General features: G+C 39.4%; 1 protein-coding gene across 6 annotated transcripts in view; it reads left to right on the top strand.

Annotated features, from left to right (window-relative positions):
* Positions 1 to 16,408, top strand: part of flncb (filamin C, gamma b (actin binding protein 280)) — a 79,121-nt gene extending 62,713 nt beyond the window's left edge. For 2 of the 6 annotated variants that reach the window (XM_058416783.1, XM_058416781.1), the window contains 21 exons: positions 2,945 to 3,134; positions 3,272 to 3,295; positions 3,389 to 3,636; positions 4,340 to 4,432; positions 4,710 to 4,809; positions 5,821 to 5,961; positions 6,074 to 6,202; positions 6,285 to 6,458; positions 6,893 to 7,054; positions 7,574 to 7,777; positions 8,934 to 9,086; positions 10,123 to 10,245; positions 10,587 to 10,817; positions 10,965 to 11,234; positions 11,344 to 11,481; positions 11,618 to 11,733; positions 12,145 to 12,277; positions 12,384 to 12,560; positions 13,726 to 13,944; positions 14,994 to 15,200; positions 15,414 to 16,408. In XM_058416783.1, the coding sequence (XP_058272766.1) occupies positions 2,945 to 3,134; positions 3,272 to 3,295; positions 3,389 to 3,636; positions 4,340 to 4,432; positions 4,710 to 4,809; positions 5,821 to 5,961; positions 6,074 to 6,202; positions 6,285 to 6,458; positions 6,893 to 7,054; positions 7,574 to 7,777; positions 8,934 to 9,086; positions 10,123 to 10,245; positions 10,587 to 10,817; positions 10,965 to 11,234; positions 11,344 to 11,481; positions 11,618 to 11,733; positions 12,145 to 12,277; positions 12,384 to 12,560; positions 13,726 to 13,944; positions 14,994 to 15,200; positions 15,414 to 15,601 (3,420 nt within the window). In that variant the 3' untranslated portion in view covers positions 15,602 to 16,408. The remainder of the gene's footprint in view (positions 1 to 2,944; positions 3,135 to 3,271; positions 3,296 to 3,388; positions 3,637 to 4,339; positions 4,433 to 4,709; positions 4,810 to 5,820; positions 5,962 to 6,073; positions 6,203 to 6,284; positions 6,459 to 6,892; positions 7,055 to 7,573; positions 7,778 to 8,933; positions 9,087 to 10,122; positions 10,246 to 10,586; positions 10,818 to 10,964; positions 11,235 to 11,343; positions 11,482 to 11,617; positions 11,734 to 12,144; positions 12,278 to 12,383; positions 12,561 to 13,725; positions 13,945 to 14,993; positions 15,201 to 15,413) is intronic. The other 4 variants (XM_058416784.1, XM_058416782.1, XM_058416786.1 and 1 more) reach the window with 2 other exon arrangements.
* Positions 16,409 to 24,444: the final 8,036 nt, after the last annotated feature.

Here is a 24,444-nt window from a genome sequence, read left to right as displayed (position 1 = left end):
CAGAAAGTAGACGATACTTAAATAAACAATACTTGGAAACTTGACTGAAAAAACACAAGAACTCAATATAATTCATGCCATAAAAACAGTTTCTGGCCTCATCAGCAACATGCAGGACCCACCATGGTCTCTTATCCACCTTCTTGGACATTAGCACCTGCACCTCTAGCTTATCTTCTTACCTCAATCTGAGAGTTTTGCACTGGTCACTAATGTACAATTGATGTACAGTCAACGTTTCCATCTGCACTGATTGTAGCGTTGGTAATTTAATTGTTTGCACTGCTTCACTTTTTTAATACAGTATAATACTGCACTATTATTATCTAGATTTTCTACACAGTTAGCCTTACTTAAAATTCTTAGATTTTTATGTTTATGTATATTTTTTTTAATACACCAATACAACAAGGCAAATTCCTTGTACGTGTAAAACCCACAGTAATTGGCAATAAAGCTGATTCTGATTCTGATAACAAAAATCACCATAGAAACAAGTGACGGTGAAACAATAACTAACAATAAGGGCAGGTATAAATAATGCAACACATTAGGGATGATTACTAACAGGTGACATGACACATGACCTAAACACATGACACCGAACAAGGAATTGCAGTTCACCCCGCCAGCACCCCCTCTGGTGGTCTGGTAGTGAATTGTCCCAGTAGTTTCTTACAACCTGCTTCTTTCATGACACATGAAACCATCAAGCCACATATTTTTGAACAGCTGAATCATAGGGCACTTATGACTAAAGCACAATTCAATTCAATTCAATATTAATTGTACAGCACTTTTAACACTGGACATGGTCACAGAGCAGCTTTACAGGAATATAGATAGAAATGATCAATTTTAATTTATCCCTAATGAGGCGACAATGGCAAGAAACAATTCCCCATGAGCTCACAGACTCTAGTGTTGCTGTTATTTTTTGGAGAAAGAGTGCATGGTCTCTCATATCCATCGTCAGTATTCAATCTCAGTATCACCTGATGATTGCTTTTACTGTTGCGCAAGTTGGGATCTCAGTTTTTCTTTTTAAAATTATCAGTGACGTCAGAATTGGTAACGGTTTATTATCTTTTACATCCATGAAACAAAATAATGCCTGCTGTCGTCATTCCCTCAACTGGCCTCTGTTTTGTCTCGCTCTTGGAGTCAATAAGACAAAATTCAGTTAGTCTGTTGTAAAGAATTATGCCAGAAACCTTTTACTAGACCCTTACAAACAGTGTGCTGAGAAGAGAGTCCCTCTATAACTGCTAGATAAACGTCTCCTAATAAACAACACCTTAAATCTTCAACAATCATACGTAGTTTTTTCGAACCTGGGTGCAAATCCCTATGTATGTGGTTACTATAGAAACGATACCGTATTAGAGCAAGTACAGAAATGAAATTTCTACAGCGCTCTGATCGTGTTTCTCCAAATATATATTTTCTTTACATTTTACAGTGTTTTCACATGATATTATGTGTGAAATACATTGTTAGTTTTTGTGGTATTTGTAAAAACCCTTTCTTGCACCACCTCTATGCTCCACGCTCCATGCTTTAAGGATGAAATAGTAGCTAATTCTTTACATTTTACTGTAGATTCTTTAAGTGTTTACCTTTTTTAAACCTTAAACCTTAAGATTGTTACTTGGTTTCTGTTTCAGTAATACATAATAAAAGTCAGTAATTTACTAATTATTCATGCTAAGCACTCGCTTCAGCATCAGCCTCAGTGCTTTTGGTTGTGTAAACCTCTCAGGATTATAGGATGTCGTTTTTTTTGTAGTGTAACAGATTAAATATTTAATAACACTGCGAAATGCACAGAAAATATGTATTTTAATTCAGGAAAATCCTTCATTTTTTTTTTTTTGTAATATTCTACCTCTGCTGGTCTCTGTGGACTGACACTCCATTGAGTGTGATCTAATTATTCAATGTGGTTTCCATTACATAACGAACTAATAAAGAAGCTTTGCTCCCTAAAACATAGATAACATATTTTTCATACAATATTCGTTGCTTTTTTTCTTCTTTTTTTTTTAAAGTTAGGGGATGGGAATGATATCAGCTGTAGATTCATATATCCATGAGCAAGAGCCATGTTTTGCTTGATGTTGTTTGATGTATGAGTTTGAAATGTGGATGATACACATAAGGGCTTTTCACACTGAGCTTAATCCCCAGGATATTGTCCTTATAAACCCTGCTTTTAACCTCGGCTGGAGGAACGTTTCACGCTGGTAATATAGAAGAGGGATTAGTACTGCCGGGTTATGAAACCCTGCTCTGATGCAGATATAGCAGAGCTTTTGTAGTGGTGCTATGGCTTGATGCTTAGCAGCAGAAATTTAATTACATTTCCGTAAGACGCCCTTATCCATACATTTTTATTTCATTTTGAGCAAGTGAGGGTTAAGGGCCTTGCTCAGGTGCCCAGCAGTGGCAGCTTGGTGGACCTGGGATTTGAACTCACAACCAGTCAGTCTAACACCGTAACCACCAAGTAGTCCTACAGCTTACCCCGTCTCCTCATATCCTGCTTCATACAGTCACAACAGTAGTAAAATATTCAAGTTTTATTTTATCTTTTGTCTTTTTCTCTGTTTTCTTGTCTTTGTGCCTCTCGGGAGGCTTAAAAAGGCCAGGGAGGATTTTCATGCTGACATTTTTCCTCACTGATCAAAAAGCACAAGCTGATATTTACAGCAGTTGCATGCTGTATTTATCCTGCTGTTGACCAAGCAAATACACACACAAAAAATTGTTAGATGTTAAAATGTTAGATTATGATTAGCCAGGATTTAACCCCAGGTAAAATATTAGCAGTGTGAAACACCAAACAAGATTCTGTTACAATGACCCAGAGTTAACTATTTCTAGTGTGAAAAGCCCTCACATACGACGTACTTGCTTGTTAAACTGCATGTTTTTTGAATAGGATCCAGAGGGAAAGCCAAAGAAAGCGAACATCAGGGATAACAGAGACGGAACCTACACAGTGTCCTATGTGCCGGACATGACAGGTCGCTACACTATCACCATCAAATATGGAGGAGACGAGATTCCGTTCTCTCCGTACCGCATCCATGCGCTGCCCACTGGAGATGCCAGCAAGTGTTTGGTCACAGGTAAGCATATGACCAAATCTGAAAACCTCTGCTTGCTTTGGTCATGCTATGGACTTCATATGATTGTGAAATAGACGTCAGTCAATAGAATTAACTAGCTAACTACTAATACTATTATCTGTAATGTTTGCTTGCAGTCTCCATTGGAGGACATGGCCTGGGTGAGTAGTTCAACACTTAATATTGTGAAAAGTTTCTGGACAAAAAGTCATCCTTGTATTATTATTAATAATCAAATGTTAAATCCCTACCAGGCTCTGGACTCGGACCCACCATTCAGATCGGCGAGGAAACGGTCATCACTGTAGATGCAAAGGCTGCTGGGAAGGGAAAAGTCACATGCAAAGTGTCCACCCCCGACGGAGCGGAACTGGATGTGGACGTGGTCGAGAACTCAGATGGAACGTTCGATATCTACTACACGGCTCCAGAGCCCGGGAAATACATCATTACCATTCGGTTTGGAGGAGAACACATCCCCAACAGCCCTTTCCATGTGGTGGTGAGCACTTGCTGTATTATGTGAAATTGAGATGTGTCAGGATGTAAAGATCAGATAGTTCTTGTGAACCTGCGATTTATGCTCTAGTACAGCGTCAGGACCTTCGTAAACCAGTGATGTGGTCGGTATTTACTGAGTTGGATTGGAAAATAAAATGTGTTGGGGTCTGGAATAGAAAAAAATGGACCGATTAGAACTTTGTGATTGATAACCAATTAGAAATGGTCCTGATCAATATTCATAACATTTAACCATTTGAAGTTCATTTAAAGACACTCTATATACTATTTACTCTAAATGCATGCTATGATTTTTTGCCATTTGGAAATTTACATATATTTGCATATATGAGGAAACAAAAAACATTGCTTTTCTACATAAACAGATAATTATCCAATAACAGCATTCCTCTTATATCACAGCATTTTGCTGAAGCCTACAGTGAGAACATTAATATAAATCTGCTGCTGCAACGATCAACCCATTTCGACCAATCAGAATTGAGCATTTAGCAGCGCTGTGTCACAAAGTACATCTAAAGCTACAACCTGCACCTTCAGGAGAAATTTCAGGAGATAACTGTAACTGTAACTAAGAGGCTTATTTGTGTACTAGGGTCATGTTGATTAGCTGGCAAGAGTGGCAGATAAAATGCATGAGAGTGAATTCAGCCAACTAACCATGTGACTTCCTCCATCTCCAGGCGTGTGATACCGTTCCTATAATAGAGGAGCCGTGCGATAAAGTGCAGTTACAGCAGCCCTACTCGCCTTACCAGGGCTACTCCCCTCACTGGGTACACATTTAAAGCCCTCTCCACAACTTTCCTTTATACAGTCTCCATCCCATTCATGCACTGGTTTTTAACCCCTCAGCCATCCTTTTCCATCCATCTTCTCTTCAAAATCACTTCAGCTGCAACATTTCAACTGCAGTTCATCTACCTAAGTCAGCATTTCAACTGAAACCTTCTTGACTTCTTTTGTGCATGGCTTTCTTGTTTCTGTTGACTAGGATCCTCTCAGATGGTTTTACTAGTCACTGATGCTTATATGAAACGGTTTCTGTTTCAGGCCACAGAGGAACCCGTGACAGCTATTAATGGCATGGAGCCCATGCTTCGACCCTTCAGTCTGGTCATCCCGTTTACAGTGCAGAAAGGAGAGATCACAGGTTTGATCCGAGCGTAAACCATATAAAACGAGATCTTAGATATCAGCTCTAAATTATTGGCACCCTTAATGAAGTATTAGCATGCAATAAGTGATAGTTTGAGCTTAATTAGCTCAATGTTATAACATAATGACTCTCCAGACCGCATATAGGGGGTTAATTGAGGTCTGATGTCTATTCATAAAATGATGTCTATTCATATTCATGTTTTTATTCATAAAAAACTTGTATTGCTACATTTGCTAGGTTGAAATGACTAATAATTGCATTATTAGTTTTGAAAACATCCACATCATTATTAAAACCTTGTTATGTGAAAATACTGAGCTTTAAATAATCAACTAAATACACTTCATATTTGTGTTAATGCTGGACACGAACATCTGTGGACATTTTGATTCTAGTAAGTTCCATTAGAGGTCAAATCCAGAGACTGAGATGACCAATAAGCAAGGTGTTTCTACCACTAAAAACATGGATTGTTATTTTCTGGGTTAAAAGACGCTTATCATGATTTAAAGATATATTTTGATGGAGATTTTAAGAATTTTCTATATATGTTTCGGGGAGAAAAGACTCATTCATCGTTTTTAGAAAACTTTATCTTGGTCAGGGATTCAGTGGAGCTAATCCAGGGAAACACTGGGGTTGGGATACATCCTGGGATGGGATGCCAGTCAGTTGCACTGCACCATGCGCACACACACAGACACACACGTCCTTGGTTTTGGGAGGTGGGAGGAATCCTGAGAACCTAGAGGACAGTAACATGAGTAGTTATTTACCTACTGCATCACTCTTAGAAATACTATAATTTACAATAAAGTATGAGAATTATTTTTGTTAAAGGAGTAGCTAGTTTCATCATTTTTATATAATCAGTTTTGCACTTTTTCTTGAAGGGTGCCAATGTACAAATGCAATGATTTATCAAAAAACATTCCCGAAAAAACTTAGCGTCTCAGTTCATGTAGCACCAGAGGAATGAATGTATCACTGTGTGCTCTTTAGGTGAGGTAAGAATGCCTTCTGGGAAGACAGCCCGGCCTCACATCACCGACAATAAGGACGGCACGGTGACAGTGAAATACGCTCCCACTGAGAAAGGACTGCACGAGATGGACATCAAGTATGATGGCAACCACATACCAGGTGATAAATCACTTCTTTATCTACATCTATATATATTTGTGTCATTATTATGTTACACTTCCGTGTACCAAAAGCGAAGCCACGTATTTATTCTGTTTACTTCCATCAACAGGAAGTCCACTGCAGTTCTACGTCGATGCCATAAACAGTGGTCATGTGACTGCGTATGGGCCTGGCCTGAGTCACGGCATGATTAACAAACCTGCGATCTTCACCATTGTCACCAAGGATGCAGGAGAAGGTGTTTTCTTAACTCCTCTAAAGGTTTTTTGAGTTTTGTTTGCTGTCCCTTGCTTCATTATTCAGTTTTTCTCTGGTTTCAGGTGGACTGTCTCTGGCAGTGGAAGGTCCGTCTAAAGCAGAGATCAACTGTAAGGACAATAAAGATGGCACCTGTACCGTGTCCTACCTGCCCACTGCACCAGGAGACTATAATATCATCGTCAAATTTGATGACAAGCACATCCCTGGAAGCCCGTTTACAGCCAAGATTACAGGTGTGTGTGTGTGTGTGTGTGTAAAACTCTTCAAGGTTTCACACCGCTTATCACAGCACACAGTTTTTGATTATTTTCTAACAACAGCACTCCTTTTGTGCCCTTATGTATCTTACATAATATTACTATACAGTTAAATGATGGTATTAAGAACTCTGATGTTGAGCTAATTTATAAGTTGCTCAGGAGCTCCTGGTTATTCAACTCCAACTGTCTGTATGCAACTGGAGAAAAGACATTATTCCTAATCACACTCTCTGGTGTTTATGGTAATTCACACTCTTCTGTGTCACTCTGATGAGGATGAGGTGTTAATAGAGCTATACAAATAAAATTGAATTGAATTCTACACTAAACCCTCCATCTTTCCTTCCTGCTTCATCCTTCTTCTCGGTTTTCTTATCCTTATCCATCCCGCTCTTTCTCTTGTGAAGGAGATGACTCCATGAGAACGTCCCAGTTGAACGTGGGCACAGCTACAGACGTGTCCCTGAAGATAACAGAGACGGACCTGAGCTCTCTCACCGCAAGCATCCGAGCTCCATCTGGAAACGAAGAGCCTTGTCTGCTCAAGAGACTTCCTAATCGTCACATCGGTGAGCAAACCAACTGAATCTCACTCTCTTCTCTCTTTTAATGCTTGTCTTTGTTTTCTAATGTGGGAGCAGTGTTTTTAGGAGTGTTAGGCCTCTATGTTTGTAATTAACTCTTCCCTCTTCTTTTCAGTTGTGTCTTAAGTATTTTTGTTTTTAACTAGCCTGTTAGAGACTACATACAGTATATTTATCCATAATTATTAGGTTTTTTTTCACACAAATGTTTCTGTCTTTATAGTAAATGGTGATATCCAACCATTTCATATCTATGAGGTGTTTATTCATAAGTATCTAAAATTTGAGGGTGTTATCTTCAGCCACTAAAATTATCCAACAGACGCAAAAACACGTCTCACACTGAAAGCCAACAGAGTCCTGACTCAGACTTGTGAAGATAAAATAATTAATCAATGCAAAAACACACACTTTATACCACTTCACTCCATTACTTCTTGAGATTTTATGCTTTATTAATGATCAGCTCATGGAGGAGTCATCTTCTGTCTGTTTTCTCCTCAGGAATCTCCTTCACTCCTAAGGAAGTAGGCGAGCACGTGGTGAGCGTGAAGAAGAACGGCAAACACGTGACCAACAGCCCCTTCAAGATCATGGTGGGGCAGTCAGAGATCGGAGACGCCAGCAAAGTGAAAGTGTTCGGTAAAGGTCTGGTGGAGGGACAGACCTTTGAGGTGGCCGAGTTCATCGTGGACACCAGAAACGCAGGTGAGAGTCCATATTTCAATTGACGAGACACAGAATCATAATAGGTGGAGCTGTAAAGATGAAATTGAACAAAGACTGTATTTAAGCAAAGATGATATTTATTTTAAGCAAAGATGACATCTTATTCCAAAAAAAATCTGCAGGATATTTTTTTAATAAACTTTTCATTTTACTAAAATCATAAAGTGCTGTGCAAATAAATAAATAAATAAATAAATAAATAAATAAATAAATAAATAAAAACATTCCAGAGTCCAAATAGAACAGGTTTGACTTTTCTCTGGATATTAAGAATAATGTAAAAATAAGAAGAAGAAAAAAAGAGCATTCTCAGCAGTGTTGCTTCCGATGCTCGGGGTGGGCTGTAATGCTTCAGGAAATCAGCAAGTGCGAAATCATCTAAATTTAATATCCAGCCTTTGTAACTTGAAGACTTAGCTTTGACTTTTTAAATGTATTCTGTGGGATGAAATCAGCAACCCTTTTGAGAGCAGAACAGCTTTTGGGGGTTTCCTTTGGGTATTCTGGTTTTCTCCTCCGAAGACATGTGTTGTAGGCTGATTGGCATCTCTAAATTGTCCGTAGTGTGTGAATGTGTGAGTGTAGATTGTGCCCTGCGATAACAGGTCTAACAGGCTCTCTGCAAACCTGTGTAGGATAAACGATATAGAAAATAGATGGACGGATTTATTATCATTCATTTACCATCGTAAAACAGTCTTCCATTTCATGCTAAACACAGCTATATTGGTAAGTGCAGCTGTGTCATCAGCAAAGAGAGGAAAGTCGACTATATATTCTTGGGGATATGTACACAAAGAGAATTGGGGGATGTGGTAGCTTAGTGGTTAAGGTGTTGGTTTTCTGATCAGAATGGTGTGAGTTTGAATCCCAGGTCCACCAATCTGCCACTGCTGGACCCCTGATCAAGGCCCTTAAAGGGTGTCTGCCCAATGCCAGAAATGTAAATGAGAACATTAGGAGGCTTTAACCAGAACCTTGTGGGATGCCATGCTGCACTTTTAAATACTAGTCTGTGAATATTTATAATTAACACACACACACAGACACACAGACACATACATGTATTACATTTTCTGAGCAGGTCTCATAATCGATATAATGATAGGGTGAATATCTCTCCATCATCTTTTAGGTTACGGTGGTCTGGGTCTTTCAATCGAAGGTCCCAGTAAAGTGGATATTAATTGTGAGGACATCGAGGATGGGACATGCAAAGTGACCTACTGCCCCACAGAGCCAGGCACCTACATCATCAACATCAAGTTTGCGGACAAGCACGTGCCAGGTAATTGAAATTGACTTATGGGTCATTTTCAATCAGTATAAACAAATGAATTACTTTATCTCTGCAAGTCTGATATAAAATGAGTCTGGACTCTGTTGGCTTTCAGTGTCAGACATGTGGTTTTTCCATCTGTTGAATAAACTTACACAGAAATTTAGTGGTTGAAGATAATCAATGAACAAGCAATTTTTTTTCTAAATATATTGCCCTTACTAGGCTAGGTAAAAACAGTAATACTTTGGAATAACTACAAATTCTTAAAGCCCTGAGTGTCTGCTTTCATGTGAGCTTCATATTAACCACCACTGTGTAGTGTGACATGACAAAGACATTCAATGCTGAATATAGGAACCACAAAACAGCCACGAATTCCATTTTTTGGCTTCTTTGGCTTTAAAAGATTTAAAGCCATTATTTTCTTTTCATTATATTTCAAATACATCATAAAAAACAACAACAAAAAAACCATTCAAGCCCTTTATTAGTGACCTACAGAAAACACACCACATGGAAAAACAGGACATTTAATACAAAATTCTCTTCAGTGGAAAACATTCAAAAATAATGTGCTGTCAGAGGTAAATGCAATCCACATTTAAAGCAAAGCCGCTACAGCAGGAAAGTAAAAAAAAAGTGCACTTAATGCTATTTTTCATAAAGTGAAAAACAGTGCACTTAATGCTATTGCTTTTCATTAGACATATAAATGCCACATAGAAAAGCAGAACCTTCACTGCATTGCTCTTACGTCGCGTGATATCCGTAAGAGATTGCTTTTTATTTTAGATCAGAAATGACTCATTTCCTGTTATAACGCATTCCACTTTCATCAGTGCTTTGCAGTCGTACCACACTGAAACGCAACCAAAAAGTCTCCTTTTCATCATTCACTATGAAGCCTTAGTTTAGGAATTGTCCTGTATTTGAGCCATAGCCATATTGTTGCACTGAAGCTTTTGGATGCCTTAATGATGCTACATATGGGAAATGAGAAGTTTGCAGTTTGTGATGTTTGTTATTTGCCACCTCTCTACAGGAAGTCCATTCACAGTGAAGGTGCTGGGGGAGGGCAGGATGAAGGAGAGCATCACCCGGAGGAGGCAGGCTCCATCTATAGCTACTGTAGGCAGCACCTGCGACCTCAACCTCAAAATCCCAGGTGAGGCGAATTTACAGCTTAACCGAGCCGTTACAGAATTAAGATCTTAGTGGAGGAAGAGGAAAAAAAAAAAAAACACTTTGGAGGACAAGTACTATTTTTCCTTTCGGCACCTTATTCCATCTGTCACACCACCTGCTCTTTGTTCCCACTTTTTCACCTGCTTATTGTTTTAATGAGAGCTAATGATTTAAAAAAAAGGGATAATGAATAAAAAGTAGGCACAGCATGCAAGGTTTTTCTCGCTGTCCTGATTTCCTCTTGTCTTACTGCTTTTTCTTTCCTCTTTCTCTCTCTTACTCTGGCTTTCCTCCTTCTCTCTGGACCCGTGCGTCCTGCAGGAAACTGGTTTCAGATGGTGTCGGCCCAAGAAAGGCTAACGCGCACCTTCACGCGCAGCAGCCACACATACACACGCACCGAGCGCACTGAGATCAGCAAGACGCGGGCAGGAGAAACCAAACGCGAAGTGCGTGTGGAGGAGAGCACACAGCTTGGAGGAGATCCCTTCAGAGATGTGTTCGGAGGTTTCATGGGGCCCTTCAGTGGCATCCAGTCCCGCCAATCCGAGGGTGTGTGTGTGTAGGAAGGGGGGTGACATTAGTGTGAACTTAGGTTTATTTACCGTCAGACCAAATTTAGACTCTGTGTCAATAGGTTAGTTAAGTTTATAAATTTTTTCTGTTGCTTCATTCTCTCTCTCTCTCTCTCTCTCTCAGGTGAGGCTAGTACTCAGGAGATGACGGCTCAGGTGACGAGCCCTACTGGAAAAATGGAGGATGCAGAGATCATCGAGGGTGAAGACAGCACCTACAGTGTGCGCTTTGTGCCCCAGGAGATGGGCCCTCACACAGTCAACGTGAAATACCGTGGCCAGCACGTCCCCGGCAGCCCCTTCCAGTTCACCGTAGGTCCCCTGGGGGAAGGAGGAGCCCATAAAGTGCGTGCAGGTGGTACCGGTCTCGACCGAGGAGTAGCCGGAGTGCCAGGTATGTTAAGTGCACTTACATTGATGTTGACTAACGCCCAGTTAAATTAAACACTGCTCCATTCAGGGTTTTTTTTATCACTGAGACTCATTTGTGGGTTTTTTTGAAGCGGAGTTCAGTATCTGGACGCGTGAAGCAGGTGCCGGTGGTTTATCCATCGCTGTTGAGGGACCCAGTAAAGCTGAGATCTCATTTGAAGACAGGAAGGACGGCTCCTGCGGAGTGGCCTATGTGGTCCAAGAGCCTGGTAAGATCGAATTAAACAGGGTCACAGCCAGTCACCTTTTTATTTAAACTTCATTTGTAAATATGTTTTAGTGATGTCTCGATAATCCATGTTGTGTTAATGAGATTGTTAAAGAGTGTGTTTCGATGATTGACAGGTGACTATGAGGTGTCAATCAAATTCAATGATGAGCATATCCCAGACAGTCCATTCATCGTTCCCATAGCGACGCTGTCTGACGACGCCCGAAGACTTACTGTTACTAGCCTACAGGTGGGTTTTCTCTCTCTCTGTCTCTCTCTCTCTCTCTCTCTCTCTCTCTCTCTCTCTCCCTCTCTCTCTCTCTCTGTCTCTTGTTCTTTCTTTCTTTTGCTCTTTCTCACACATACATATACATGACTAATGAAGTGCACACCATTCAGAGATGATTTGATGCTAGAGTTAAGGTTAAGCATGGTAGGTGAGACTAATTTCATTGCTGGTATATGACACTACGTGACATCTCCTAAAACATTAACAACTTAAAGGAATAAAAACCCTGTCTTGATCTTTCTCTTTACTGCAACTGAGACGGCACCCATGTGTGCCTTTGATTTATAAATCAATGCCTTCAAAAAAAGGTTCCGTTTTTCATAAATACAGCACAGTGAAATGTATTTATCACTATTCCTATTTGTTTTATAGGAAACGGGTTTGAAAGTGAACCAGGAAGCTTCCTTTGCAGTGCAGTTGAACGGAGCACGGGGTATGATTGATGCCAAGGTTCACACACCATCTGGGGCAGTGGAGGAGTGCTACATCACAGAACTAGACAACGGTGAGCACACACACACACGCACACACACACACACACACAGACACAATCAAATAGATGTCTTTTGAGAGCATTCTGTTTCAAAACACTTTATGTCTCCTTTCTTCAGACAAGCATGCGATTCGCTTCATCCCACGTGAGAATGGTGTCCACTCCATCGATGTGCGCTTCAATGGAAGCCATATTCCTGGCAGCCCCTTTAAGATCCGTGTGGGAGAACCAGGTCAAGTAGGAGACCCGGGCATGGTGTCTGCTTTTGGCCCAGGGCTGGAGGGAGGAACTACAGGTAACCGACATCACTCATGCAAAACACACACACAGCCTTATATTAATATGTATCAGGAGCAGTGTGTCAAAATATAGGTGAGTGCAAATGTTTGTACACCCCAGGAAAAACAATAATGAACACAAAGTGTACTGTATATTATACTAGAGCAAGCCCCTGTTTCACAGAAAAGGTAAAATAAGGTAAAGGTAAGGTAAAATACTGTAAGTTGAGAAGTTTCTATCTTTCTTTTACAGCACAGTGATTTTAAATTCTCAATTCTGTTAGTCGGAAAGGGTTGATGAACTTTCTATTAAGGCAACTCCGAATGTAGTTGCGGTTGTAAGATAAATCACAGGATTATATTAATGCATCCATTCTATTCTATTATGTCTTCGATAGTCTTCGCTAAGTAACAACTTCAGTGGGAGAGATCACAGAACTTTTTGTAAGGAATGTTTATGTACAGTAGAATTTAACTTCTATAACATAAGTGATTAAAGAAACCCACTTGCTTTATAGATGTTCCACATGTAACTATGAACTAATAAAAAAAACGATACCTTGTTCTCAAAACTTGTAAACATTTTCAAGATTCATGAGTTAGAATTCAGCATTTTATTTGTCACATACACAGTTATATGCGGCAAAATGAGAAGCCGACCTGCTCCTCCTTAGACTGTGTATGTAACTAAATTAATTTAAGAAATGAATAAACATAAGAAACAATATGAACAGTGATGAGGAATTAATGTTACATGTAGTAACCGAAAAGAAAGGGCAAAAAGAGTAAGTGGAGTCTTTATGGGCTCCTAAGGGATCTTAATGTGGACATGTCTGTAATGAAGAGTCTGATGACCTGAGGGAAGAACCTTCTCCTGATCCTCTTAGCCATTAGACTGCTTCAGGATGTGTGGTTATTAGAAAATAATCAACTTCACAGTGGTAACAATAAATCCTACTGTTTTAATGAACTAGACTACAGGCTCTCGTATAATATCCATACTGGGAGTTATAATGTGTTATAGAATAAATGACATATGGGCTATTTTTAATTGTGAACCTGTTCTGCTGTACAGTGGAGAAAAAAACCCATAAGATACAGGTTGATGCTGATGCTAGGAAATATTTCCTCTTGTGTTAAGTACTGAAAAGGTTTCATCCCTTCTCTTTCCATCTCTCAAAGGTGTGCCCTCGGAATTCATTGTCAACACAGTCAACGCTGGAACCGGAGCTCTCTCTGTCACCATCGACGGACCCTCCAAGGTGAAGATGGACTGCCAAGAGTGTCCCGAGGGTTACAAGGTCACGTACACACCCATGGCCCCCGGCAGCTACCTCATCTCCATTAAATACGGAGGACCACAGCATATCGTCGGAAGCCCCTTCAAAGCTAAAGTTTCTGGTGAGACATTGTGTTGTGAAAATTGATCTACTTTATTTAGAGTATAAGAAAGAAATTATTGTTATTTTTTTGTATAGCTGTGCTCTCTTTGCACTTCCTGTGTTACTCTAGTCACACTGTAGAGCTAAATATTGCTGAATTGGAGGTTTCTATAAAAAGCTTGAATGTTTGTGTGTGTGTGGGGGAGAGAGAGAGAGAGAGAGAGAGAGAGAGTGAATAAGTAAAGAGTTTGCTAATGAGTTAGTGGATGCAAATTAAGAACTTTATAATACTAAGAACATTTTTATGCTAGTTTTTGCTAACAGAATACACGACAGAAAATGAATGCAGACACAGCAGAAATATCTAATATTTACAGCTAGTTTTGTGACATTTCCTTGTAGCATGCTCTTCCTCTATGAGACCATTATAACATGCCACCAGTTTGTGAGTGTGAGGGCTACAATACAATAGTTTCGTCAAAAGTTAGCTAGCAACCCTTGTAATTACACTATACTTTACTCCTAATTTTATCTGACTTGCTAACAACCTTGTGATTAGCGTTAGGCTACACTGCATAACAGCCTGATATAAGTAGTGAAGCTGACTATAGTTGCTTAAAAGCTAGCTTCATACAGAATACTGGTTTCCACAATATGCTAGTTTGCCTAAGGCTAGCTAGCTTGCTATTGACATTAGCTACTGGTCTACATAAAAGGCTAATGGTAGCTACTTTGCTAGTATAACTGGACGATTTTCTGTTTAGTAGCTAGTTAAACTGAATTGCAAATCTATTTACAAGAAGCTAGCAAGTTTTAGTCTAAGTAGCTATGTCTTAAAAACCAAGCACTGATCTGATTATTAGACTAATCTTTAGATAGTGTGGCTGGCTAACAGTGCTGTGAGATACAGTACATGGCTAGCTTGCCTTATACAGGTGTATGGGCATTTCTGTGTGTTAATTTATCACAGTATCTATGTAATATTTTCATATAGACCAGTTCCATGCAGTATTATTAGCAAACAGCAGTGCTCTTTAAAAATGTGTCTCTATTTGTCGCTGTGTGTAGGTCCACGTCTGTCTGGGGGACACAGTCTCCACGAGACCTCGTCTGTGCTGGTGGAGACAGTCACGAAGTCATCCACCATGGCCGGTTCTTTTGCGTCTTTGCCCAAATTTTCATCCGATGCCAGCAAAGTGGTGTCACGGGGATCCGGTCTCTCTAAAGCCTTCATCGGTCAGAAGAACACCTTCACAGTAGACTGCAGTAAAGCTGGTGAGATGACCACACCTCTCTTCACTGTAATCCTAACCCACAGAAACCAGTAGTGAAAATCCACTAGACTTGTTATTAAAGTCACAGATATATCTTTGCACTAATGTGCTCTTACAGTTGCTGTGCAAAAGTTTGTACACCCCAAGGAATGATTAAATTATAACTATACCCTAATTGAGTAGGCTTATTAATCATTATGATTTAATTCTGCAGGGACAAACATGCTGATGGTGGGTGTGCACGGGCCAAAGACTCCGTGTGAAGAGGTCTATGTCAAGCACATGGGTAACAGGATGTACAACGTCACATATACAGTCAAGGAGAAAGGAGACTACATCCTAATCGTCAAATGGGGTGATGAGATGGTGCCCGGAAGCCCCTTCCATGTCACAGTGCCTTAATATGGACTTATCCCACACTCCCTTTCTCTCTAATCTCAGAGACTTGTCCTGGAGGAAAGACAGCGCTCACTGACAGTGCCAAATCATTTCACATATTTCTGTCTCACTGTTTGACGAGCAATCGAGATGACACATCACATCAGAGTATTGCTAAGTTTCCGCGCCAAACACTCATGTTCGCATACTATCCACCCGCTGTTTTTATAAGATCATTGACTCACCAGTGTTATTTCCGTGGCTCTTTTTTTCCTGCTAATAGTATTTTTTTGTACTTTCTATTTTTGTGATGCTAGAGAATGTATGAGAAGTGAGTGAATGTCTAAACAGCCAAATAGATTGACGTGATCTTTTTAAAAAAAATATAGAAATATATGCTTAAACATCTACCCTAAAATGACTGAAGCCACTACAACTTTTATTTATTTAGTCCACTTTCTCTCTTTCCTTGCCAACACATCTTATTTTTGGGAGAAATGAAAAATTCCCCAGTTTTAAGGCTTTCGTTCTTGCTGATAAGTCATAGGTTGAGACGAGAAACATGGCTCCGGCTTAAGCTCATCCTGATTTTTTCCTGCTGTGCCTACTGACAGCATTGCATGATCTGGCGAGAGAGACTTTTGTACCACTTATCATGGGAATGTTTGAAAAACCCATAGAAGTTTAAGCAAAGCAGTATTAAAGAGTGCCATTTTATAGTGATTTTATATGGATGATATAAGTGATGTGTTTGGAAACAACTTACCCTGTTGTTTGTTGATTCTGTGCAGGTATATTAAAATTTTATTTGCTATTTTGCCATTCATAAAATGTGCACTGGTTTTGTATTATTATTATTATTATTATTATTATTATTATTATTATTATTATTATTATTATTATTATTATTATTAAATAGCACCAAGTTTAAAGTTTTTGTTTTGAAATACAATGCCCCCTGCTGGTCAGTAGGTGTATTCCAAGTTTAGAGCCAAAATACACCTTGATCTGAATTGCAAGCGTAAACAATAATATAATTCAGTACTTTGCATAAGTATTTACACCCCTTGAACTTTTCTGCATGATTTTAATATTACAACTGGAACTGAAACACCATGAATATGAGCTATCAAAACAAGTCTGGGACAAAGTTCTGAGAAAGAGTAAATCAGAGTGATGTTACAAAAAGAAGCATATGACAACAAAACAATGATTATCTAGAGGAGGCCATACAAAAAAAAGTCAGAGTTAGCGACAGGATATGGAGTCAGAGAAACAATCCAAAGACAACGCTCAGAATTATGCTACCGCCACCATGTTTCACTGTAGGTATAAAACGTTTGAGTTCCTCGTTTTAACAGTGCAAGACATGAGGTGGAAAAGTACAATGGGAGAGATACTCACCAACATATTTAAAAATGGATGATGTGGTGATGTTTTTTGGTGAGGATACATTTAATTGCCATTTTTGGAAGGAGTCTCCAGTGTCCGAGAAACAACCAAAACAAGACAGGGCTCAGTATTAGGCTACCACCACCATGTTTCACTGTGGGGATAAAATGTTTGAGTTCCTTGTTGTGGTGATATTTCTGATGAGAATACATTTATTTGGCAGTTTTGTGCTTGGTAACATTCAGAAGTAAAGCTGTATAACACTGGAACAGCTTCAGAACAGAGTAATGCTTGTTTTGCAGTTTGACTTGTAGATTGGTGAGGAGACAAGGATAGTTTCTAGCTGCTGTAATGCCATTGATAAGAACTAACTTCACAAATAAAACATTAGACACAACTATAAACAGATAAAGTTTAACGGGCCATTTTTAAATTCTTGTCATATAAGAGAAATAAAACACCTAAATAATCAAGATGGAGTGGTACCTATAAGTCTGCCCACATCACAGCACCCTGTGTTTAATGAATTTCTTAGAACAGCACAAGCTTAAATCATGTAGCTGGGTCAGAATACAAGGCTTACAGGTGGTCAGTTTATTAGGAATAGCAGAAAGTCCCAAATGCTAGGCAATACTCAGAGTTGGAAGACAAGCACAGGACAGGTGATCCACACTCTACACTCTAAAGGACTAGGCAAAAAATACAGGCAACGAAAAGGGTTTATAGAGACATGGTAATCAAAGCGTAAACTGAAAATACACAACTGTTTGTGATCTTTTGGAAATTTTCTTGTTTTCCACTTGGGGCCTTTAACTCCTTTTTCTGTTCTGGTTGGAACCAATTTGCGAAAGTTCTTCCTTTCTGGACATTTTTAAGCCTGTAAAAAACCCACAACTTCTGATGCTCCAGATATTGAACTAAGGCCTCGCTTTCAAAACTCTAATTCTGTAATCCTCTGGTGCAGGGACAGTGCAAACTCTCATCTGATGACCTGAGAGTCACAATGGAAGTCCATCCACCCAAAACAAAGAAAGATATCCTCAGTTGTCTGGGACTGATTAATTTCTGCCGGCAATATATGCTTGACCACAGCAAAGTGTTGCACCAACCCTGTCTCAAAGGCATTCCTGATGCTGTGGAATGAACATTCCGTTAACTTCAATCAATCCCTGAACTTTCTCTAGCTCTAGGGCTTCCTGACTACAACATTCCATTTTATCTCTATGTCACCGAGGATGGGAGCACGGCCGTGGGAGTCTTCGCACAAGAGCATAGTGGTGTTGATCGTCCAGTAGCATATCTGTCTAAAGGTCTAGATCCTGTGGTCAAAGGTACAAAGGCCCGCATGTTTAAGTTCAGTTGCTGTCTCGGCTCTACTGGTCTCAGATGCTGAAAGAGTTGTCCTTTAACACCCACTTACACTACATGCACCACATTAAATTGTCACCACATAAATAGAATTTAGACACAACACATGACCGCACAGCATCGTTCAGGCCATGAAGCTACGCTATCCTCTGTACGACACAAAATCTCACTATCAGTGTAGGTGAGACTAATCAAGGTGTGTGAGGCGAACAACCAATGACAAGACAACAAGGGAGGCATGATGAACACGAACCAAAACAATACACATATGGCGATGTAAACAAAAATGCATAAAAACATGACAATAAGAGACTCGTAACAATAACTTTAACCTATTTTAACCTGTTGAATACTTACTGGACCACCTAATAACATTTCTAGCCACTGTGATTTAAATATTAACGAGGCAATCTCCATTTATTCAGCGCTATTTTGTTACATACCGGCCTGCTCTGCTAAACGGAATTCAAGTTTAATGAAAAAGAGCAAGTGGTGAATGTCTCACGGATAACGTGCTTATTTGTGATGAAGATGTAAATGGCTGAGGCAAGGCACCACCTGAATTAAATCGCATATTTCTGCCACAAAAGCCAAAGAAGGGAGCGAGGGAAGAGATGATTAGATACGAGATTTGAGAAGCACATCGTCTAATACAAAGTGGCTTCACACCTGAGGCATGAATTGTGCAGGTGTTAAAATTAGACACTGACTTGGGAGAAGAATGAATGCCTCCATTTTCTAACCCCTACCATATCTTGCTGTGTAAGTTTTGAACTTATTTGCTGTTTTTGCTGTTGAGTCCATGGGATGTGTCTGTATTTTAAGCTCCACATCATCCATCTGGAAGGTCTGAGGTTAATGGAGGTGACCGGTTGGCGTATCAGAAAATGCAATCGGCTGCGTTTGGAAACAAGACAATTTGAGGACAGATTGCGGGCGTGGTGGTGATGACAAATAACTATCATTGGCAGCTAGTCTGTTACGGCACACTGCACAAATACATAACACACACACACAGACACACACACACACAAACACGTGCACACTGTGTGTGTAAAAGCAACAGCAATGTGCATGTGCAGCATAAGAAATGCTAATGAGCGATACTGCATTCAGCATGTGCCTCTAACTGATGCAGTGTAATGAATACAAGCCTGGTTAGACAGCTAGGTGCACAACTGATGGTGCATAATGATAAATAAACACCCACACACCCCCACACATACCACTTATTTACTGCTTATTACTTCCTCTAGCCAGTAAGTTCTAATATTTACTATAATACACAAAGAGCCAACCTCTGGAGCCTATCGCTAGGACACTGGGAGTGAGTACAATGGGAATACACCCTGATTTATAGATTTCAGGACACCATGTACTCCCATCATTCACATCTTAGCTTAGGTGGGAACTCAAGTAAGTGAACAGTTGATAACTTCAACCCAATAGACTTGGAATGAATTTCCTGATTACACAAACACACTTTTTGACCATTTAGTACACAGGGAAATGATTTATAATCACTTTCTGGTGTCACCCAGATGAGGATGTGTTCCCTTTTGAGTCTGGTTCCTCTCAAGGTTTCTTCCTCTTATCATCTCCGGGATATGGTAGCTTACTGGTTAAGGTGTTGGATTACTGGTTGTGAGTTTAAATCCCAGGTCCACCAAGCTGCCACTGCTGGGCCCCTGAACAAGGCCCTTAACCATCAATTGCTCAGTTGTATAAAATGAGATAAATTGTAAGTCCCTCTGGATAAGGGCGTCTGCCAAATATCTCAGGGAGTTTTCCTTTGCAACTGTCTTGCTCATTAGGTATAAATGTAAAATTCCTCCAGGATTTATAGATTTCTGTAAAATTGCTGTGTGACAATGTTGATCTCATATTATAATCATCATAATCAGGTTTAGAATATGCAACACACCTGTAATCCCACAATGCCTTGCAGCAGGTTAGTGTAGAAACTATGGGTCTAATTAGTGCCTCTATAATAATCATATATATATATATATATATATATATATATATATATATATATATATATATATATATATATATATATATATATATATATATAGTATATATATATATATATATATATATATATATATATATATATATATATATATATATATATATATATATTACTATTATTACATTTTTTTCACTATAGTGGATGATGAATTATAGCCACAAGCTATATTTGGCCACAGAAGATTGTTGATAAATGAACTTTTCAGCCTCTGAATCAAAAATGCAGCCATGTTGGTTAAATAACTCAGTCATAATTAGATATACACATACAGACTCACAAAACGATGTGGAACCAAATTAGAAATTATTCCAACACCAGATTTGTGAAGATACACCAAAGGTCCTAGGGCTACTTTGCAAATGTACGTTTTTCATGTCACCCAGATGAGGATGAGGTTCCCTTTTCGGTCTGATTCCCTGCAAGGTTTTTTCTTTATATATAGTTTTTCCTCACCACCATCACCATCAAATTTAGCATTCGTATCCTGAATGTTTGTATTTTTCTAAAGCAGCTTTGTGACAATATACAGTGTTAAAAGTGTTATCTCATTTCATAACCATGCATGTTTTAGAATGTGCAGCACATGTATAAACCCAAATGTATGTTTTATGTAAATTATCTAACAGAAGGTGGACTAAAATATTAAAATAACAAAGTAAAATGTCTTTAGGACTAATGGTTCAGATCGATAATTATTAATAAATGGGACAATAATAATAATAATACTAATAATAAGAAGAAAAACTTTTTCAGTTTCATGTCTGCATAAGCAGTTAAGAAGAAGAAGAAGAAGAAGAAGAAGAAGATGATAAAAAAAGATTCATGGTGCTTGGCCCCCTAATAATACCTAATATTCATTTATGATTATGATTATAATATTACATTTCTATAAAATGTGTCCGTATATGAAACGTCAACTATTAAGCATGTGTTATACAGTCACATACAGTAACATTTTGATTGATGTCAATTCAGTGTAGAATTATTTCTTATTGTATATGTGCAGATGTGCAGATGTGCAGATGTGCAGATGTGCAGCCAAGCAACAAACCATCAATAAGTGACTTTTGAGAAAGGGCTACTAATTAAACATGAATTCATGAATGAATAAATAAGGGAAGAATGATAATGGCAAGTGTTTTGAGAACTAACAATCTGCAGGTGTGGATTTTTTGTGTGTCGGTGTGGGTGTGTGTTAAAGAGTACATTATATGGGGCAGGGGAAGTGATATGTTTGGGTCATAATTGCATCATTACACAGTGGCTATCATGGAAAGCGTCACAAGTAAAGAAACAAGAAGCACTGTCTGCTTGTGAAGCACTGCCTGTAAGAGATGCATGTAATAATGCTTTCACATATGCAGTGTTTAGTCCATTCGAAATGAAGCTTGGTGTTTTTCCTCTTTGGAGCTGTTCTTTAGACGTTTTCCAACCGAAACTAGTGCCTTGGAACTGACTCGCACCAAACATGCCATGTATTCTGGGTTACAGGCAGTGATTTGTGTGTAGGTGCATGCTGTTAAGCTGTTAAACTGAAGTATAGAGCTGAAGTGCTGTAGAAATGCCATGTGTTCTAGATATTTGGGCTGAAGAAGAAAAAGTAAAAGTGTGTTTCGGGATTTTTACACACGGCTGGCAAATCTGTCTTTTTTCAGCTTGCTGGTTTCTAATTATGTGCAGTGTGAAACCGAGCCAAATAGAAGACGAGTATCAATTAAATGATCAATTAAATTATCAATTTTGCTCTGATTCTGAGAGAGAGAGAGAGAGAGAGAGAGAGAGAGAGAGAGAGAGAGAGAGAAGAAAGACAAAGGGAGGGAGGGAGCGAGGGAGAGAAAAAGAGAGAGAGAGAGAGAGAAGAAAGACAGAGGGAGCGAGGGAGCGAGGGAGAGAAAAAGAGAGAGAGAGAGAGAGAGAGAAGAAAGACAAAGGGAGGGATGGAGCAAGGGAGAGAGAGAGAGAGAGAGAGAGAGAGAGAGAGAGAGAAGAAAGACAGAGGGAGGGAGGGAGAGGGAGAGAGAGAGAGAGAGAGAGAGAGAGAGAGAGGCAGACAAGCGGATATTTATTAATAAGAATACAGTATGATGTTGCTCTGGGACTTGACCCCTAGAGACCCCTGACTTCAATAAAGTGCAGTTTTATTTTGCACCACTTGAGGGCAGCAGGGACTATACAACTGCCCTTTCCTGTTTGTCTTTCAGTGCGAAGAAAAGCTGCAATATGAAAGAATTTTCTCCATCAGTCATTCACTCATTTTGTGGTCACTTTGCTTCATCATCAGGGAAATTTTTCACTAAAAACAAAAACAAAACATAAACAAAAAATAATTTTTAATAGAAATAGTACACCAGGCTGATATGAGGATCGCTAATATCTGACACTTTTGTTGGATTGTTATGTGTAAGGAAAAAAGAATGAAAGATACATGTCTTTTATTTAGTGCCTTTTGATTATTAATGTTTTAATCAAAAGATTTTGTTTTTCCTCAGACCATCTGGATAACGGTGACATAATATTGACTCTCTCTCTCTCTCTCTCTCTCTCTCTCTCTCTCTCTCACTCTTATATTTTTCCATGTTCTCACTTTCTTGCTGTTTAACTGCTTATTATTTGAATCCATGCTATTTTTAATAGCTTAATAGTTTAACATGCTGCTAAAAATGAAATTAAAGGCCTTTGGGAATCTCCTTGTTGATGCCGCTATAATTGTTTGCGTCCTTTGCTGTCCTTTTAATGGCCCGAGTCATTAAAATGGTGTGGATTCGCATACAGCGCTTCCTATTCACTCTGGTTAGAGCATTAATAAGCATATTATTAGTCTGAAAGGATGGTTGGTAATTAATACTCTTCAGGAAAGGCAGAGCGGGAAGGAGAGGACTGGCTCCAAAGGACTAAAAATATCCCTCCTATTTATACGAGCCGGAATTCTAATCCAGGAGGGATGACGCACAGGACGGCTCCATTACAGAGCTCGAGATCCAAAGCATCTCTTCCCTCCTCCTCTCATCCTTCGGTTTCTTCTTTCTTCTTCTCACCTGTTCATAACTCCCTCTGCATCTCTTATAGAATCTGACAGAACTGATAGCGGCTTTTAAACTTTTTCTTTTGGCGTGTCCTTTTGATTTCAGTTGGCTGCTGAGTTTGCGCTGACCTCCAGCTCGAATGTTTCTCTGTGTGACTCCTTATCACGTCCTCCATGCATCTCTTTCAGCCTTTCATCTGCTGCCTAACAGAGGGAAGTAGTTGTAATGTGTGTGTGTGTGTGTGTGTGTGTGTGTGTGTATAAATAGATATACATACAGTATGTATTTGGTAGAAACCTCCGTTGCTCTGACGTGGATTTCTCAAGGTTCTTGCAAACATTCCTCTGAGAGTCCTCTCCATCTGGACATTCCCAGTTGTTGCAAATTTGTCGGACTGGTGTTTTGTGATGCTTTTCTTGCCAACAAGTTTACACACAGCGGGTTTTGAGTTCCTATAGACTTCCTGTTAAATTAAGAAGCCAGTATTTTTCACATATACATTACTGCACAGTGAAAATCTTTTTTGTTGTTGTTGCATATCCCATTCTTGGATGGTTGGGATCAGAGCTGAGGGTCAGCCATGATGCAGTACCCCTGGAGGAGATGGGGTTGGGGGTGCTGGAGCTTTAAACCCAGTGTTCAGATCAACAACCCAGAGCCTTAACCTAACCCAGAGCTACCACCACCCCAAGCACTGCACTCTGACCTTTTCCACGTCTGGAAACACCGTTTTCTTGCATACCATTCTAGTAAACTCTAGAAAAAAATGTTGTTTGTGTTGCCATGGCAACCGTCATCTCCTAGATCGCGTACTAGGCGAGCCGAATTCGCTGCTCTAACTCAATGCAACTGCGTCATATAAGTGCACTGAATTCGGACTGTAATTTTGACCACACGGTTTTCTGTGAGAAAATATCTGAAAAGTCTTCTCCTATTAAAGGGCATCGTAACTGCGCTGGCAATGAAAAAGGATTCCCTGTGACATCAGCATGACCCTCGATGCACTAATATCTCAGAAATAATGAACAAAAAAAGTAAAAGTGTTGCGC

This window comes from Hemibagrus wyckioides, linkage group LG19, assembly GCF_019097595.1.
Source record: "Hemibagrus wyckioides isolate EC202008001 linkage group LG19, SWU_Hwy_1.0, whole genome shotgun sequence".
NCBI classification, from domain to species: domain Eukaryota; kingdom Metazoa; phylum Chordata; class Actinopteri; order Siluriformes; family Bagridae; genus Hemibagrus; species Hemibagrus wyckioides.
This window is presented reverse-complemented; position numbering and strand designations above follow the sequence as displayed.